We start from the raw sequence: 18,650 nt of genomic DNA, 5'->3' as shown, positions 1-18,650 counted from the left end.
TTCAATTAAGAGGCTTGGTTCTTGATTTAAGCTGGATTCTGATTGAATCAAGAGTACTTTTTCTTGTCGATGTTTTTAAGAGTCTGGACTCTGGAGAACAGGGGGGGGGGGGGGGAAACAATGTATTTTCGGAAACCGGACTCGATGAAATGTATGGCATACTTTTTTTTTATTATCAGCCTAAATTTTGCGTGAAATACTTTCCGGAAACCAACCTTAAATGGAATACATTTTCCATATTTTCGATCATCAGCCCAACCCTAAATAATTATCAAAACTCTGCCAATTTCACTTGAAAATATTATTTTCTTCATTTTGATCATTTCCTTTCGTTTCACTTTTGAAAGGAAGAAGCATAAGAATGCGGAGGTCCACTAAAAAAATATTTTTTGTTTCATCGTGAAATTTTACGAGAAAACCAAGGAAACCTTTTTTAAAACCTTCACGTTCAGTCTTAACTTAGCGACTTTACTTAGTGACTTTTTAAACTCACTAGCTTTTGTCCGACTTCTTTCATGGATCGTATTCGATAGTGGTTCAATGTATCGTTTGGCTCAAAGCAATAGAGCATGACCTTTAACCAAAAATTTAGAATTTAAGTTGAAAAAGCTGAAAATGAGAAAATTCCTAACAATTCAGCTTTTCATCGCCATTTTGTGCTTATAAGAATCAAAAATCTATCACAAAAACCCGTTCTTTCAGATTACTCAGTTGACTTTTGAGGCTATGTTTACTAGCGGAGCCAATCGATATTGATACAATCTCACCTGTTTGATGTATCGAATACGATCCATTGATTCGTTCCACTGATAACGAGAGTCCCTTTATACTGAGAGTCAAGACAATGTGAATCCATTTCTGATTGGTTCCCGTATTTTAGGCCTTCACAGTGTCACAAACGGGAATAAAGATTACATTTTTGCCAATTGCAAAGATTATAATCTGGAATGGACCAGGGCATTATGAGTTCGGCAAGGAACAAACGGAATGAGAGCAAAATGAGAGAAGGAACGGAGAGAGGACTTTGAGAATGAGCCGATCAAAGATTACGAAAAACGTTCAATTTCTGTAATCTTTATTCCCGTTTGTGACTCCATGAGGGGGTGTTGTCTTGACTCTCAGTATAAAGGGACTCCACTGTTAACTAGCGAGAAACTTGATTCGCCTTAACATACAAGGTTATGCAATCTGAGCTACCCAAGAGATGATACAGGGTGTTTCAGACCACCCGTACCAGGCCTTTTTCTCGGTTGGTATAGGTCGTACGAAGTCGGAGACCGCGGGGTTGAATAGGGAATTGACCCCAAGGAATACGAATTTTGTGGTCCCGAAACCCCCCCACCCCCCCTTGGGGGGTAACGGAGGGGTCACGATGCTGAAAGTCACGGTTCCCGACCGAATTGCGGATCGATCGCATCAGAATTGAAAAGTACGGAAAATTTCACGTGGAATCGACCCCTAAAAATCCAAAATCGGACCATCCAAGGCCCAAAAATGACCCCCTAAAGAGGGGGACAGTACCCCCCTCCATAATTTCTCTTTGGTCTCAAAATTGACGTAAATTCTCCAGAAAAAGACGGTTTCCCAGATAATCGACCTCGAGAAATCCAAATTTCATGGTCCCGAAGCTCCTCTAGCCTCCCTTGGAGGGTAAACGGGGGGGCCCAATTTTAAAAATCGGGGCTCCTTTCTGAATCGCAAATTGATTGCATCCAAATTGAGGAGCAGAACACATTTACATCTTAAGTGACTCCTTAGAGTTCTAATTGACCCCCCTGAACGGCAGAAAGTAACCCACTGAGGAAGGGGGCCTCGCCCCCGCCAAAAATTTCTCAGGATTCCTCTTTGGTCGCAAAATTGACGTCGATTCTCCAGAAAAAGACGGTTTCCCATGTAATCGACCCCGAGGAGCTCAGGGAACATGAAATTTAGAGTCCTCGGGGTCGATTACATGGGAAACCGTCTTTTTCTGGAGAATCGACGTCAATTTTGCGACCAAAGAGGAATCCTGAGAAATTTTTGGCGGGGGCGAGGCCCCCTTCCTCAGTGGGTTACTTTCTGCCGTTCAGGGGGGTCAATTAGAACTCTAAGGAGTCACTTAAGATGTAAATGTGTTCTGCTCCTCAATTTGGATGCAATCAATTTGCGATTCAGAAAGGAGCCCCGATTTTTAAAATTGGGCCCCCCCGTTTACCCTCCAAGGGAGGCTAGAGGAGCTTCGGGACCATGAAATTTGGATTTCTCGAGGTCGATTATCTGGGAAACCGTCTTTTTCTGGAGAATTTACGTCAATTTTGAGACCAAAGAGAAATTATGGAGGGGGGTACTGTCCCCCTCTTTAGGGGGTCATTTTTGGGCCTTGGATGGTCCGATTTTGGATTTTTAGGGGTCGATTCCACGTGAAATTTTCCGTACTTTTCAATTCTGATGCGATCGATCCGCAATTCGGTCGGGAACCGTGACTTTCAGCATCGTGACCCCTACGTTACCCCCCAAGGGGGGGTGGGGGGGTTTCGGGACCACAAAATTCGTATTCCTTGGGGTCAATTCCCTATTCAACCCCGCGGTCTCCGACTTCGTACGACCTATACCAACCGAGAAAAAGGCCTGGTACGGGTGGTCTGAAACACCCTGTATAGTCGTATCCCGCATTTTGGTCTTCAATCACAGCATCTATTTGTAAGTGAACGTTGGTGTTTGCATGTTGCAGGGTTGGTGGTTTGCAACTGGCTGATCATGCTGATCATCGGAGTGACGGTTTGGTGCGTGTTCGATGCCGCGGGTCGTTCGTGGGTCAAGATGCAGCAGTTCCAGCGCTCCATGCGTGAGAACGAGTCATCCCGCTTCCAGTACAAGCGCTCCGGAAGGCGAGGCGGCCGCAATTGGAGGCAAAGGTCAGATTCACCATCATACAGCTGTATATTCATCGGGTCATATTGACATGAACAGACTGGAGTACCTAGAGTCCTTTTATAGAGAGAGAGTTGAGACAACGCGGCTTATAGATGTCACAAACGGGAATGAAGATTACATACATCGGACGTTTTTTGCATAATCTTTGATCAACCAATTTCCAAATTCCTGTCTCCGTTCCCTCTCTCATTCCATTTGTTCCTATCCGCACCCCCAGTTCCCCGGTCCATCTTTGTAATTGGTGAAAATGTAATCTTTATTCCCGTTTGTGACACTGTGAAGGCCTAAAATACGGGAACCAATCAGAAATGGATTCGCATTGTCTTTACTCTCAGTAGAAAGGAACTCTAGGAGTACCTTGAGTATGGTGATTTCTGCCGTGATAGCGGAGATAGCCGTTAATGTAAAACAGAAAATTCGAGAAAACGGGCTCAGAAGCGCCTAACCGTAAAATTTGATTAAAAGAGGCCTCCGTTCTTTGTCAAATTGCCGCTAATTATCCGAAAGACTCTTAAAAATCGTTCGGATGATTCTTTTCTACCAATTTAATTTTGAGCTATTTTTGTGAAGTTACATTACATTAATTTTTCTCCGCAAAAAATCAGGATTTGGAAAAAATCAAGAAATCAGGATTTAGCGGTCAAAAATCAGGAAAAATCAGGATTTCGTCAGGATCTCCCACATTGAAAAACAACTAGACAGTGCTAACCATATACGCGGTGGCTGTTTGTCTAACAACTAAGGCTAAAGTTAAGGCAACCTATAGAGAGGGCTCCAGCTCTTGATTTAAAAAAAAGGGTGATGTAAATTAAAAAGTGAGCTGAGTCAATACAACTTCCTAGTGTTTGGAAACTAAATGTCAAGGACGTGGGGGAGTAAGTTTAAAGGAAGTCGACAAGTTACGGTATAAGGTCGAGAAACGCAACTTTATTCAACTTTCCCTCGCAGAAGCATACTAAATCGGTTTGAATGGTAAAAGTTATTGTTGAGTCTTTTTCCTGTTGGTTCACCCAATTAACTCAAAGGCTTCCTCTACTCCACTGCGCCATTATTATGTATGTTCATCCGGTAAAATCAGCGTATTTTTCACTTCTCTCTCCCGGAAAATCTCAGACTTTTTCGTAAAAACCTCCATGATCGTTCCACTCCATTGCAAGGTTAACTAGTCCGCCGTGCTAAGGAAGAACGCCGTATAAACATTCGAGAGTTGCCAAATTTTCTTCGATAAAATGCGCATTTTTGAGGAAAGTGAAGAATATTTTTCCTTGAAATTTTCAGAATCTTCAGGTAAAATTGTGAACTAAATTATCTGAAAAATTGGGAGGAAAATATTCTTAAATTTACGGGAAATTCGCGTTTTATCAAAGGAAATTTGGCAACGCCTGAAGGTTCATACGACGTTTTTCCTCAGCATGGCAGTAGTAACCCTCGCGCTCTTTGAAATTGCATCCTACTCAGCGGTTTGCGTTCAATTGAGACCGAATTAATTCTGCTTAGTAACTGAGCAGTAAAGTAAACTAACTTCGATTTATACCAGCTGCGTCGTAAGTAACAATCACGCAGAAATATTAATTTTGTACTTATGAACTTCTGCGGGCTGATTTTTAAAATTGATTGAATTCGGTTGACGATTTCAAAAGAAATGTCAGCTAGTTTTCTTGAAGAAATTTAATAAAAAATGAATGGTGAATACCATCTTCGCAATCGGAGAAATGCACTGCTCCAGTTTCCTCATTGTTTTCTGCGCTAAATTCACCGCAAATTGTACCAAATTCAAAATAAAATTTGTGTTAGTTTGGCTTTCACTTCCTTTATTGAAATTGACCAAAAGTAACACAAGAACACACATATGTTATCCAGGTTGTCTACAAGTCCGGAAATAGTACTGATTTTTTAAGGGCGGTCCGGAAATAGTACTGATTTTTTAAGGGCGGTCCGGAAGTACTGAAAAAGTGCGGAAATTCCGCAAAAAGGTCCGGAATTTTGTTTTTGTCATTTTCGGCGCAATTTCAAATTTTTGAAATTTTTCGAATTCTGTCAAATGGAGGTATTGAAAAAGTACGTAATTTTTCTGTCGAGGAGGTACTGAATTGCTTGAGAATGCACTGAAAAAGTACTGTAAAAGTACTTATTTTTTACCAGCCTGTTTTAGTAGACACCCTGTGTTATCAGTGTAGTGGCCCATTATTGTGGGGACGGCGACGTCCCATCTCTAAGAACACTAGGAAGTTTTTTCGGTTCCGTCTTTTTTATGGGATCCGATTCAAATGTCAGAGGGACTCACGAACGGTGAAATGACGCTGTGCTGATCCCACTCGTCGCGGAACAATGAGTGCGAGTTTTCCGCGCTACGTGCGCCTCGTGCCGAAGCTGAAAAGTGCACGGATACACTCACAATCGCAATACGCCCGCAATACAGCGCTACAATGAGCGCTACAGTTTCACCGGCTTCAATCGCCGATGATTGGGTTTTCGCGGCGACACCGCCTCACAGTGGAACGAGCCATCGGGGGAACTCGAACACAGTGCTTCCATTCCACGTCTGAATAAAGTTCCTGTGTCCGAAACCTTTTCGTTCCAATTTCCCCTACTCCATGACCGTTAAAAGTAGTTCCGGAATTCCTTTTAGATTTGTCAGAAGTTTCGAGAAAGTTCCGGAAAATGCAAAAGATCCCGAAAATATAGAGAATTTCAAAATGTCCGCACTGGAAAAAAAAAAAAAAAACCAAAAAAAAAATCACATTGGATCTAGAGTCCAGACTCTTGAAAACATTGACAAGAAAAAATACTCTTGATTCAATCAGATTTAAGCTTAAATCAAAAGGAAATCCGCTCAAATTAAGAGGCTTGGTTCTTGATTTAAGCGATAATCCGATTGAATCAAGAGTATTTTTTCTTGTCGATGTTTGGACTCTGGACTCTAGATCCAATGCGTTTTTTTCCCCAGTGTGTCCGAAAAAAGTTCCCGGGTTCGAAACTTTCTTGTTTCAATTTCCCCCACTTCATGAACGTTAAAAGTAGTTCCGGAATTCGTTTTAGATGTTTTCAGAAGTTTTCGAGGAAGTTTCGGAAAGTGCAAAAGATCCGGAACATATCGAGAATTTCAAAATCTCCGGGAAAATTCAGGAAAATCTCAAAAATTCCGGAAATCGGAACTAGTTCCGGGGAAATGGGAGCACTGGTCGGACATGACATTCTTGATTGGAGGACTAAGCACGGATCACCAAGAGACGCACTGGAAAAAGAAAACACATTAGATCTAGAGTCCTGACTCTTAAAATCATCGGCAAGAAAAAATACTCTTGATTCAATCAGATTTAAGCTTAAATCAAGAACCAAGCCTCTTAATTTGAGCGGATCTCCTTTTGATTTAAGCTTAAATCTGATTGAATCAAGAGTCTTTTTTCTTGTCAATGTTTTCAAGAGTCTGGACTCTAGATCCAATGTGGTTTTTTTCCAGTGCGGGTCACTAAAGATTCATTCTTTTAACTGAAAAGCTTCATATGGGTATCTTATTTGTAAATAATGAGGGGATATCAAGCCTTGATACCTTTTTTTACGAGTTGATTCTCCTACGAGGCCTTTCGATTACAATCAATCAGCATCAGGCAGGACACTATCACATGTCAAATTGGTCTCAATGGTTATGGTTGCCGCAGTCAGGGAAAACCGGGAAATGTCAGGGAAATTTTAAAAGTCAGGAAAAACCTGTGAATGTCAAGAAAATGACTAGAAAATGATAACGGTGTGAAGTGCAGCGTCCACACACTTATCACTCGTCTCCGATAGAAAGCGCGTGTCAGAAGGCCACAAAAAGCGCCTTCAAATAACATGATACTCCGCAACACACCGGAGATCGTAAAGTGGTATCACGGAAACTTGCCAATATCTTATGGAGTGGGCATTGCGACTAGTAACGCAGTTGGATTGAGTTGACCAGCGCGGAACTAAGCTCTTTGGGAAACAAAAGGTCTATACGCTGATTATTGAAATTGATAGACAAAGGTATAGACAAAGTAGACAAAAAGATAATGGAGGGATCCTAACGGTTGAAACTAACAGGTGGTTGCAATGGACAAAGGTAATAAGCACTATAATAACTAACGGCTACCCACGAGAGGCCTTATAGTTAGTCAATCGTTGTCCCCCTTAGTCTAATAACAACCATCCGTTCACGTAAAAGAATCTTGTCCATCGCTTTGTCTATCAAATTCAATTATTAGCCCCTAGCCTCGCTTTTCTCTACATTGGCACATTAAAGTTAGACTTTCAAAGGTCATCATTAACTGATTAACGGTCGAAATTAAACTGACGCCAAATTGCTCGACATACCGTTCGAAATACTCTACAAATTTTGATGTTCAATGCTATAATGATGTTCAAAGATGTTAAATGTATAATTTAGCCATACATTTGGAATTTAAATGGGTGTTACAGGATTTTTCACGTGGAAACCAGGAACCACTTTAAAACGCCACAGTTTGGTATTGTCTAAGATTCAAGAGAGGGTCTGCCGTCAGTAAAAACCGGAAAATATCAGGAAATATTGAGAGTTTCAAGCATTTCATCTAACTCATCAAATATGTTGGTTCGTGAAGTCAAATGAGTTCATTCATTAGTGGGTGAAAAATTAGGAAATCTCGTCTAAAATATCAGGAGAATCCAAAATCAAATTTCAGTAGACACCCTGTGTAAGCTTTTCAAGTTTCCAAACGGACTGCATTTTCAAATTGAATCGGCACGTGCGAAAACAGCTTATGTCCATTTTTTCAGTTTTCAGTTTTTTTGAGTTAATACTTTTAAAGAGTTGACACAACCATAAAAGTGATGAAAGGACTTGTTTTGGGATTAAGATAACCCGACGACGATTATGAACGCCACTGTCGTGGTTGCATCCAACTCCGAAAAGTATTATCAACTTAAAAAGACTGAAGACTGGAAAAATTGACATTAGCGGTTTTCGCACGTTCCGATTGAATAAAGAACTACAATTTTTTACTCGATTCAGGAACAATATAAGTACCATTAATTTCCCTGCACTGGAAAAAAAACACATTGGATCTAGATTCCAGACTCTTAAAAACATCGACATGAAAAAGTACGCTTGATTCAATCAGAATCTAGCTTAAATCAAGAACCAAGCCTCTTAATTTAAGCGAATTTCGTTTTGATTCAAGCAAAAATCCGATTGAATCAAGAGTATTTTTTCTTGTCAATGTTTTCAAGAGTCTGGACTCTAGATCTGGTGGCAAGTCATTTTTCCTAAAACATTTTTTCCTACTGCAATTTTTCCTAATACTTTTTTCCTACTCGTTTTTTGTTCCATCACAGTTACTCCTACGAGTGAGATGTCCTACTGGCTTTTTTCCTAGGGGCATTTGTCCGAAATTCAATTTTAAAACTAGGGGATCGAGAAAGTAGAAAAACAACATAGGTACCTCACAAGTTAAAATTGTGGCCGCATGCCCGTAAGTAGTGGAGCTTCATCCTCCTCCTTATATTGAGGATATAGAAGGCTCAGCTTGTAATGTCTCCTGTTCACGCACTTATATTCGGCTCGCTGAGAAAACTTTACTCTTTCTGAAAAATTTCCCTCTACTCTACTCATGTTTACGTTTCAATTATTATTGAATTATTAGGACAAACACCCTTAGGAAAAAAGCCAGTGGGACTACTCACTCGTAGGACTTACTGTAATAGGACAAAAAACGAGTAGGAAAAAAGTAATAGGAAAACCTGATGTAGGAAAAAAAAATTTAGGAAAAATGACCTAGCACCCTAGATCTAATGTGTTTTTTCCAGTGTAGGTGCAGCATGAGTGTTTTTAAAGATGAGCCATGAATTGTAGTTCCCAATTGCAAAATGCGGTCCAAATCGTGTCCAACCTCTCCTATTGGCTTATTCCACTGTGCGCCTCGTTGAACGAGCCACCATTTTCAGGAAGAACCGCGGATTTTCACAAGGTTTTTACTGAAGTCGGGTTGTTTTTGCCAACCGCGGCACTTTTGTTCCGCGTTCAGGCGCCCCCGTGTCGTTTTCCGCGCCATGGCCCCATTGACGCTATCCCTGCAAATTCGATTCTTCTGAATTCGATTTGATTAATGAGGGCTTCTCTCGGTATTCGGGAGGGGAGAGGGGAGGGGGGGGCAACGCACCGATGGGAAAAAAGGTCTGATGATGCCGGTGGTTTTTACTTGAAAGTTCAGGAATGAGAATGTTATGCGTCTATGATAAAATCCAGCGGGTCCGTTTCTTGCAGGGCGTCTAGCAACTTACAAAACCGGGAATATTGGAGATCATCACACTGAAAAGAGTATGGTAACATCTACTATAAGTCTACTAGAATGTTTACACAGTGATACTATTTAGTGAAAATAACCAGAATTATGGTAGTAATTCACCAGAAATCTGGTGATACTTATCACGATATGGTGCATGCTATCGTAGAGTCTGGTGTTCATTACCCTACTCGTATCACTATGTCAGAGTCTGGTGTTTATTACCATACTCGTATCACTATGTCAGAGTATGGTAAAATCTACCATATTTCTTTTGCCAGTGCAGGAGAAACAGACGAAAAATTGTAGGTATTGGAGTTAGCGAAAAATTAGAAAATTAGGAATGAGAAAAATGCAAAAATGGTCTTCTTGCAAAGAGGAACTACTATTTTGGTCTAATCCATGATAACACCTTCCATTCATTCAAATTAAGTTTTGTGATGAAATTGGATAGCAAATTTTTACCTGGCGACATCATCTTACATTTTTGAAAAACCACTCGCTTCCACCAATACTGCCGTGCTAAGCAAGAACGCCGTAAATCCATCAATATTTTCCCTCGTTTTATGGAGCTTCACCTTTTATAAAATAAAAACCGTTTTACCCATGCACCTCAAATTTTCAGGTTCAGTTCTTGATAGTACTTGCAAAAGAATTCTGTAAAAACATTGTCCCAAGGTACACAAATTTTTCTGCTAAGATACATTGTTCCCAAAAAATGTAAAATGGCCGTCGTTTACGACGATATTGCATTGCACGGCAGAATGTGAAGATAGAGTAAGGGAATGGACGCGCGTTGATGACGGCGCAGAGATACAACTATTCGTACTTGATGGATGTCCGTGTTGCGTCTTCAAAATTGAAGGCGTTTTGGCGAGAGGCGTGAACTCGCAATGATCCGCTCTGTACTGCCAATGAGGTATCACTCACATTCGGGAGAGAAGTAAAAACAAGAGACTAGATTATGTATGTACGTCTCTCCTATGTTCAGCTGCGTTGGCACTTAGCTTTCTCCCTCTTTTTCAATTTGATGTCTGGTTTTTTTGTTACGATGTGCCTTGGGGTTAATTTTACCCGGCTGGGTCATCTAAGGTTTAAGAAATATTCTAAAAAGTAAACACTCCTTTTTTTGTCAAAACTGAGATTCGTAAGATTATCATGAGTTTATCGTTATAAGATCCATTTATCTTGAGTTATTCTCGACTCTTAAATGCTTTTAGAATCGGTCCCCAATTTTTCTCGCCCGTCTGGGCCACAAAATCCGACAACTTATTTAGTGCAGAACTTGAGTACCTTAATCTTGTTCAGAATGAACATCGTGGTTTTTAGTCCACCTTGATCGGTTGTAAACAGAGTGTTTGTTGTAATTGTTAGAGTCGTCATATATACATAAGAGGCGCTCTCTGGCGCTTTGCGACGCCTAAAATTTTAATTTTAAAATTTTGCTATGATACATTGTTTCTAATGAATGTAAAATGGCGTTTACGGCGTTTCCGCGTTACACGGCAGAATAGGATGCCTCCGTATCCCTTTTATCTTCTTTGTCTACAGCTCTGTCTACCAATTTCAACAATCAGCCCGCAGGATGGATGAAAGGGGCCTTTCACCAATAATGTCTCTAATATTCACCGTGATAAACTTTCACGACGTCCTTTTTTTACGATGTTTCCCGTCGTAAAATTAGGACACAAACGCGAGCCTCTCTTCCCCCGATGCGTATACTGCCGTGCTAAGGAAGAACGCCGCATGAGCCTTCAGACGTTGCCAAGTTTCCTCCGATAAAAACCGAATTTACCGGCGAAAATTGCGAATATTATTTTCCAAAATTTTCAGGCAATTTTGTACGCAATTTAATCTAATACCTCTGAAAATTTCGAAAAACAATGTGCATGAATGTCGTCAAAAATACCTGTTTTATCAAGGGTAATTTGGCAACTCTCGAACGTTCATACGGCGTTTTTCCTTCGCACGGGCCACGCATTTAATTGACCGCGTTTGAGAGTCCGCGAGAGAAATGGTGACCCTCGATGAAATCCCCGGCCGAAACGCGGACTCATCGATAACGAACCCTTTTATTTTTATCGCGTCGCAAACCCTAATTTATCATCTAGAGCAATTAATTTAACGCAGAAGGGGGTGGGGGGAGGGTTGATTCTATGAATCAAAGTGATCAAGACAAACTATCCGAAAATAAACCGCGATGGCGCCATCGCCGGGGCTCCCGTGCCGAGGAAGAACGCCGTATGGACCTTCAGACGTTGCCAAATTTCCATAGATAAAATGGGAAATTTTAGAAATTTGTCAATATTTTCCTCCTTCAATTTTTAAAAGAACTTCGTTCGCGGTCAGATCCAAAGTCTCTGATAATTTCAAGAGAAAATATGCGCAAATCTCTTTGAAAACAACAGTACACGCAAGTAGCCCGAATAATTTAGAGGTGGTTTCAACCCCCTCCTTGACCAGGAAACAATACTATACAACAAATCGTAAAAATCAAAATACCTACTTTTGTAATCACAAATGGGGGTCTAGTGATTTTGATTTTACAATATTTTTTATATATTAGCGGCTCTGGTGCTTGCACTAGAGCTGCTATTCCGGACGGTCCCAGCTGGGGAGTATCAACGGACCATGTTACATTGGAGAGACCGCGTGTTGGTTGATGGGAATCGGCGCCATTTTCTGCTGTTTAGGGGGGGCTGATTTTATTTTAATTGATATCTTTTTCCTGTGAGCGAATGCTATGTTGTGTAGTGTATTTTTGGAATCATGGTGATACTGTCAATAATTCAAAACGGGTCTGTGCTTTAATCTCGCACTGGAAAAAATGTACTTTACGTTTAAAATTTGAAAATTCAAATCTATAAGTTTTCGCGCTTTTTTCGAAGAATGCCGTGGTTGGAGCTTCCTAGTCATACTACTCGACATCAGCTGATAGCAAACAAAGGTTACCAAGGAAACCGTAAACGCGTAACAACTACCTACCGTCGCCAGAGCCGCTTTCCGACGCGAATGCGTTGGAGCTTCCTGCTTGTTTTTGTTTCCCGGTGAAGGAGGGTGTTGAAATCTTCCCGAAATTTCCCAAGCTGTGTGTAAATTGTTTTTGTCGAAGAGGGGGTTGAAATCACCCCGAAACGTCCCGCACCGAAAAAATTAAATTGCTGATTTAACAATTCAATTTCTAAAAAAAAGCGACCGCAAGATTTGAACGTTCATTTCACAAAAAAAAGTGCTACTTTAACCACTATTGTAAGTTAATTTAATCCCGGGGGTGGTTGAAGTATTTTTTGTTGTTGTAAAATCTACATTGAAACATTGCAGTCCCTTTTTTTTAATCAAATGAATTGTTAAATTAGCAATTTAATGTTTCCCGTGCAGGCTTAGTGACCTTTTCAGCCTTGGTTACTCATTTTTTCCCGTGATTTTCAGTCTCCTTGAAAATAAACATTTTATCGGAGGAAATTTGGCAACTCTCGAATGTTCGCACGGTGTTTGGCCTTAGCTCGGCAGAGGGGGAGGGGGACGTCGGTATCTCAGCCCGTTTTTTCAATCGCTTCATTATCGGAAGGGTTGGGGGGGGGGGGCGGAGCAGGAAGGTCTACAAAATAATTAAAACGTGTTCGGGATTGTAAAAGCTGGAGGAAAAGTGGACCCGAGGGTGGGAACCCAATTTTTTGGAGGAAAGCACTGTTTTACAGGGATCCTCGCGCGTGGAGCAGATTTTAACGAGGGACGCTCAACGCTCCGGTCTATTCTCCGGGGAGGAAATTGTATTTTCCGCGAAAATCATTATCTGTTTAATGGTCTTCGTGGGGTTGATTCCATTTTCGCTAACTCCGAAATGAGCGTTATTAAATTAGAGCAGCGGATCAAGTGGCTCATAAATAGTTGATTTGGACTTATTTCTGCCGAACGGAACTGTGTGCATTAAGACTTGAGCCCTGAGACTCATAAGAATATATGCATAACAGGGCTCACGTCATAGTACACATAGCTCAGTTTGACAAAAATACGTCCATTTCTCTATTAACTATTCGGGCACGGGGTTAAAAGGGATCTCCGGAAATGGACCGAGTCCACTCACTCATTTTGTTCATTTGTATCAGAGAGCGGATTTTTATTTTAAACGGAACATCGGTGTTCGTTCAGTTGCGTTTACGAATTAATTTAGGTCTGTCTACTCCAAATGGAGGTGAATTTAATAAGGGACGCCGACAATTGGATCACATTCTGTCATTTCCCTCACGAAAAAACGTAACACCATTTCAATGTTGCCAAACTTGCTCGAGTATAGGGTTACCACAGTCGGGGAACACCGGGAAATGTCAGGGAATTTTAAAAAGACGGGGAAACCTGGAATTGTCAGGGAATTTTAAAAAGTCAGAGAAAACCTGGAAATGTCAGGGAATTTTAAAAAGTCAGGGAAAATCTGGAACTGTCAGCGAAAATGATGAAAATTTCGAAAATGTTAGGGAAAATTTGTTAAGTCACCTTTCTTTGCTTTTTGGACTAGGTTTGTCGTTTCAAACAATAGATTTTGAGTGAAAACGATTTGTAATCATGTCTTTATAACCATCCAGCATATCTTAAATTTCTAGGGAATTTTACCGAAATGTGACAGGGAAATCAGAGAAATGTGAGGGAATTTCAGTTTCTTTACTCAGTATCTTTATTTGACAACCCTGCTCGTAAATTGCGTATTAACCAGGAGAAGTTTGAATATTTCTAATTGAATTTTTTTTCGAAAATGTGAATAGGAGAACTACTCAATATTCTAGGCATTTCCTTAGAGTAAGATTAAGTTGCACAATTTTCCCGATCGAGTGTGTTCAAATAAGGTTTCATTTTGCTGTAATCGCTATTTTTTTCTCCGAGGCAATTGCTTCGCGCGCTAATTTGTACGTCTGACCTCAGTGAAATTTTACGCCGAATTCGAATCCGTTTATTGTTTTCCGATTTGTTTTCTTTTCCTGGGGGAAATTCAGTTATAGGGCGCAAAATTTGTCGCAGGGGCGACATAAATGCGATTTTGCGGCCAGTTTTTGATCACAACATCATCACAAAATAATGGCTCAATTATCTTGAAGAAGCCCATAAACCTGAGGCATAAACGCTGTCCGTAGTCCCTCAAATTTTGCCATGCTTTAGCGATGAAATTACCGCACTGTGTTTGGCGCAATGCGTGAAGTATTCTCGCTCTCTTTTAGGCGCTAATATACGTCTCGCGCCGGCCGACTAGCGCAGCGACCGCACTGTGTTTGGCGCAATGCGTGAAGTATCCCTGCAGTCTTGTAGGCGCTCAAGCTTCTGGAGAATCGCAAGTAATTTCACACAATAAAGGCGTGGAGTCCACACTAATCAGATCGACTTTATCACTGCTAAACTGATGCAGGTGCTCCAAAAATCGGTCATGTGTGATAATCCGCAGAATACGCCGCGCTTTTCTGGCGTAAGGGCGTATCTCGATTTCCAGGTGAGCTCCAGAAAGAATGGATTTATATGTATAATAGGGCTCACTTGGAAATCGAGATACGCCCTAAGGCTAGAAAAGCGGCGTATTCCGCGGATTATCACACCTGACCGATTTTTGGAGCACCTGCATCAGTTTAGCAGTGATGGAGTCGATCTGATTAGTGTGGACTCCACGCCTTTATTGTGTGAAATTAATTGCGATTTTCTCCTCTCCAGAAGCTTGAGCGCCTACAAGACTGCAGGAATACTTCACGCATTGCGCCAAACACAGTGCGGTCGCTGGTCGGCCGGCGCGAGACGCATATTAGCGCCTACAAGACTGTGAGAATACTTCACACATTGCGCCAAACAGCTACAATCGCGAATTTGATGTCACAAATCATCAACGAAGATCACAAATCATTTTTCAATAGAGATATGTGTGTCAATTCAGGAGGAGGTGGAGTTTGCGACAAGGAAGACTTTTAAACGGACTACATGGTGCTATTAAGAATCATTATGTGTGGCTCATTTTAGATTTAACGTGCGTGTCATCCGTTTTTTCAAGGCGATAAGTGCTTTCATAGATGAGCCAGGAATAGGGGCTCCCTATTGCAAAATGTATAGCCCAACTGAACAATCTGGCTCCGCTTTTATAAATGCAGTACGAGCGTTAATTGATTTCCCTCTGAATAATTGAAGACGGGAGAGAACAGAGGGTTACTCAACAAATTACGAAAGACGGCTTCACCTTTTAGGAGAGGGAGTCACGAGAACCTTAATTATGAACTTTTTTTTAAAATTTAAAAACGAAGTTGTACGGAACACTTATTATTTTAAATAATAGTTGGTGTCGCTATAGGAATATGATGCTGGAAACGCGCTAAAGTTGGCAATACACTTCGGAGTCAAACAAACTTGTCAAAACAAACTTGTTAGTTAATCCTTCTCCTCCGCTGGTGTCTTCAATTTATCAAGTTACGGGCTTTCGAAAACGTTGCATTGAAATACGGTCGCGCAAGCTGAGCGACGAATTCTGAAGTCACGTTCGACCAGTGGAGATTGCCGAACTCTCCGAGAATTTGCGCCTTTTTCTTTTCGAAGTATTTTAATTGGGGGTTGAAAGTCGTGAAATGTCCAGAACTTTTGCTTTTGTCAGAACATATCGATGGCCAATGTGCGGAACCACCGTATCTCCGTTTGTGACGTTGAAAACTTATTTTTGCGTTGGGAAACTAGTGAACTTAATTTTTTGAAAGCACACTGGAAAAAAAACACATTGGATCTAGAGTCCAGACTCTTGAAAACATTGACAAGAATAAATACTCTTGATTCAATCGGATTTTTGCTTGAATCAAAACGAAATCCGCTTAAATTAAGAGGCTTTGTTCTTGATTTAAGCTAGATTTCGATTGAATCAAGAGTACTTTTTCTTGTCGATGTTTTAAAGAGTCTGGACTCAAGATCCAATGTGTTTTTTTTTCCAGTGCATCCTTGATTTTTTTCGCTGTATTAAGAGAGTGTTCCGCAGGAATTTCAAGTTATATACTTGAATTGTTTCTCTCCGGAAACATAAAATGGGAGTGGAGATTTTGAGATGGGGGATTTAAATGGGAACTGAGAGATATGAATGTCTTCACTTGAAATTTTTAGATAATTTAGATCTCATCGCAAGTAAAATTCGATGAAAAATTCGAAGAAAAACACTTTCAGATTTTCCTGAGAATTCATGTTTTATTAAAAGAAAAGTGGCAACCCCTGAAGGATCATGCGACACTTTTCCTGGCACGGCAGGATAGATCTTCTCGACTTGTCCTCCATCCGTTGCGAATTTTTGATACCACTATTCGAACTCTGAGGAATGCGCATTGCATACCTGCTAAATTGAAGGCAAACACGCACAGACGAAAAGCGTGCGACGAAGGAAGATATTTCATGGGAAGAAATTCGGCGACTCCTGAATGTTTATATGACGTTTTTTCTTAACACAATAAGGGCTGGTAAGAGATGCAGACTACAGTCTCTTGTATATTTTACGTGCCACAGACCATCTCGAATCGAGCGTATTTTATCTTGTAGTACGGCAGCCATGCCATCAACATATCTCCTTGCGTGTGTCGCGACGTTAGTCTAACGACGGATTTTGAAGCGATGCGGTACAGCCTCAAATGCAAGACCATTATTGTCAAATTGCATGATTGATAATTCTTAGATGGATGTCAAAACACACGTAACTCAAGTGCGACGTTTCAATATCTCCGCTCTTTCCTATGAAATTAAATGTGGTTAGAAATCCGCGATGTCCTACATCGAGGATCGTGTCTATTGGCGGATCCAACAAATTGGCAACGTTGTTTTTTCCATTTAAACCCATGAAAACGTATCGATCATTTAACATAGGTTTAAATGGAGGGAATCCGGTGTTGCCAAATTGCCAGATCCGCTTCTGATCGTGTCCTTACGTTGCACGTTCGTCTCTTTTTGTGTGAATAACAGAAAATGAAAGTATGAGACGGCTTTCATTTTTTGACTTCGCTCTCTGTATTCAAAATATTTTCTGTGCGTCCTAGATATAGCTCTCGAATTTTTTTTCGAAAGTCATTGAAAATCTTAGATTTTGGTTCTCAAAAGCTGTCATGAGCCCTGTTTGAATAAAAATAAAACATTAGAGGGCAGACTCGTATCAAACCCGTCTAAGTGGTAGACATGATAGTCAGGTCTTAAGGAGCACCTCGACTCATAGTCCCAGAAGAAGTTTGCACCAGCAGCCCCAGCGATGAAAAATGAAATTTCCTTTTGCTAACAAGAAAAATGATATCTCTCATGAAATTTTAGGGGCTATGTATGAAACCTGCAACGATTATCCGAGATTGCGATAAGAGGCTTTGTAGTTCGACTTACGATATTTTTTTCTCTCTAAAAGTTCCAAAAGTAAGATTTTACTGTTTCTATGCGTTTCCTGGCATCAGTCCATTGCACAAGTTAGAAGAAATTTTATGTTTTAATGTTTCATGGAATTTTCCATCTCTTACCAGCCCTTATTCTACTGTGTGAAGAAAAAACGTCGTATGAACATTCAGGGGTCGCCGAATTTCTTCCCGCGAAACACCTTCCTTCGTCGCACGCTTATTGTCCGTGCTTGTTAGCCTTCAATTGAGCAGGTATGCAATGCGCATTCCTCAGAGTTTGAATAGTGGTATCCAAAATCCACGGACGGAGGATAAGTATCAGAGGATGAAAATATTCGGGAAAACGCCGTATGAGCCTTCAGACGTTGCCAAATTCCCTGTGATGAAACACGAATTTTCCAGTAAACTTATGTATGTTTTCTTTCCATTTTTTTTAGACAATTTTGTTTGCAAGTTCATTTGAAGTTTCTGAAAATTTCAAGGAAAAATATCTACGACTTTCCTCAAAAATAAACATTTTACTGAAGGAAATTTGGCAACTCTCGAATGTTCATTCGGAGTTCATCCTTAAATGGAGATGTTGCATGTGTGAGGAATTTGCGATTTGACCGTTGATTTTTATGTAAAAGTTCGCAAGAAACACGATGGTGCTACTGGTTTTCTCTGAAATCAACTCCCAAGCTCAAAAAAAGCTCTCAAGTTGAGGCCAAAATGAAGGGGATATCCCACGCTATCCTCAGAGTCCACGTCTATACCCACATTAAGACAAACTCTCCATGAGGAGATGAGATAAAGATAACATGATAGGGAGCAAATATATTGACGCAGGGCTGCCACTTTATTTGGGACTCTAAAACTGAAAACACGACATCACTGCGAATGTATTTGCTCCCTATCTTTGCATGGAGAGTTTGTCTTGATGTAGAGGTGGACTCTCAGGATAGCGTGGGATATCCCCTCCATTTTGGGCTCAACTTGAGAGCTTTTTTTGAGCTTGGGAGTTGATTTCAGAGAAAACCAATGGCACCATCGTGCTTCTCGCGAACTTTTACATAAGAATCAATAGTCACATCGCAATGTCCTCACACATGCAACATCT

The 18,650-nt window shown here is 40.8% G+C and overlaps 1 protein-coding gene across 3 annotated transcripts in view; it reads left to right on the top strand.

Moving 5' to 3' along the window:
• inaE (inactivation no afterpotential E) overlaps positions 1-18,650 on the top strand; it is a 245,907-nt gene that overhangs the window by 165,913 nt on the left and 61,344 nt on the right. For all 3 annotated transcript variants that reach the window (XM_019052479.2, XM_019052478.2, XM_072305188.1), the window contains exon 5: positions 2,711-2,894. In XM_019052479.2, coding sequence (XP_018908024.2) covers positions 2,711-2,894 — 184 coding nt within the window. The remainder of the gene's footprint in view (positions 1-2,710; positions 2,895-18,650) is intronic.

The sequence above is a fragment of the Bemisia tabaci genome, chromosome 10 (genome assembly GCF_918797505.1).
Source record: "Bemisia tabaci chromosome 10, PGI_BMITA_v3".
Taxonomy (NCBI): Eukaryota; Metazoa; Arthropoda; class Insecta; order Hemiptera; family Aleyrodidae; genus Bemisia; species Bemisia tabaci.
The sequence above is the reverse complement of the archived record's forward strand: the minus strand, read 5'-3'. Positions and strand labels throughout refer to the sequence as shown.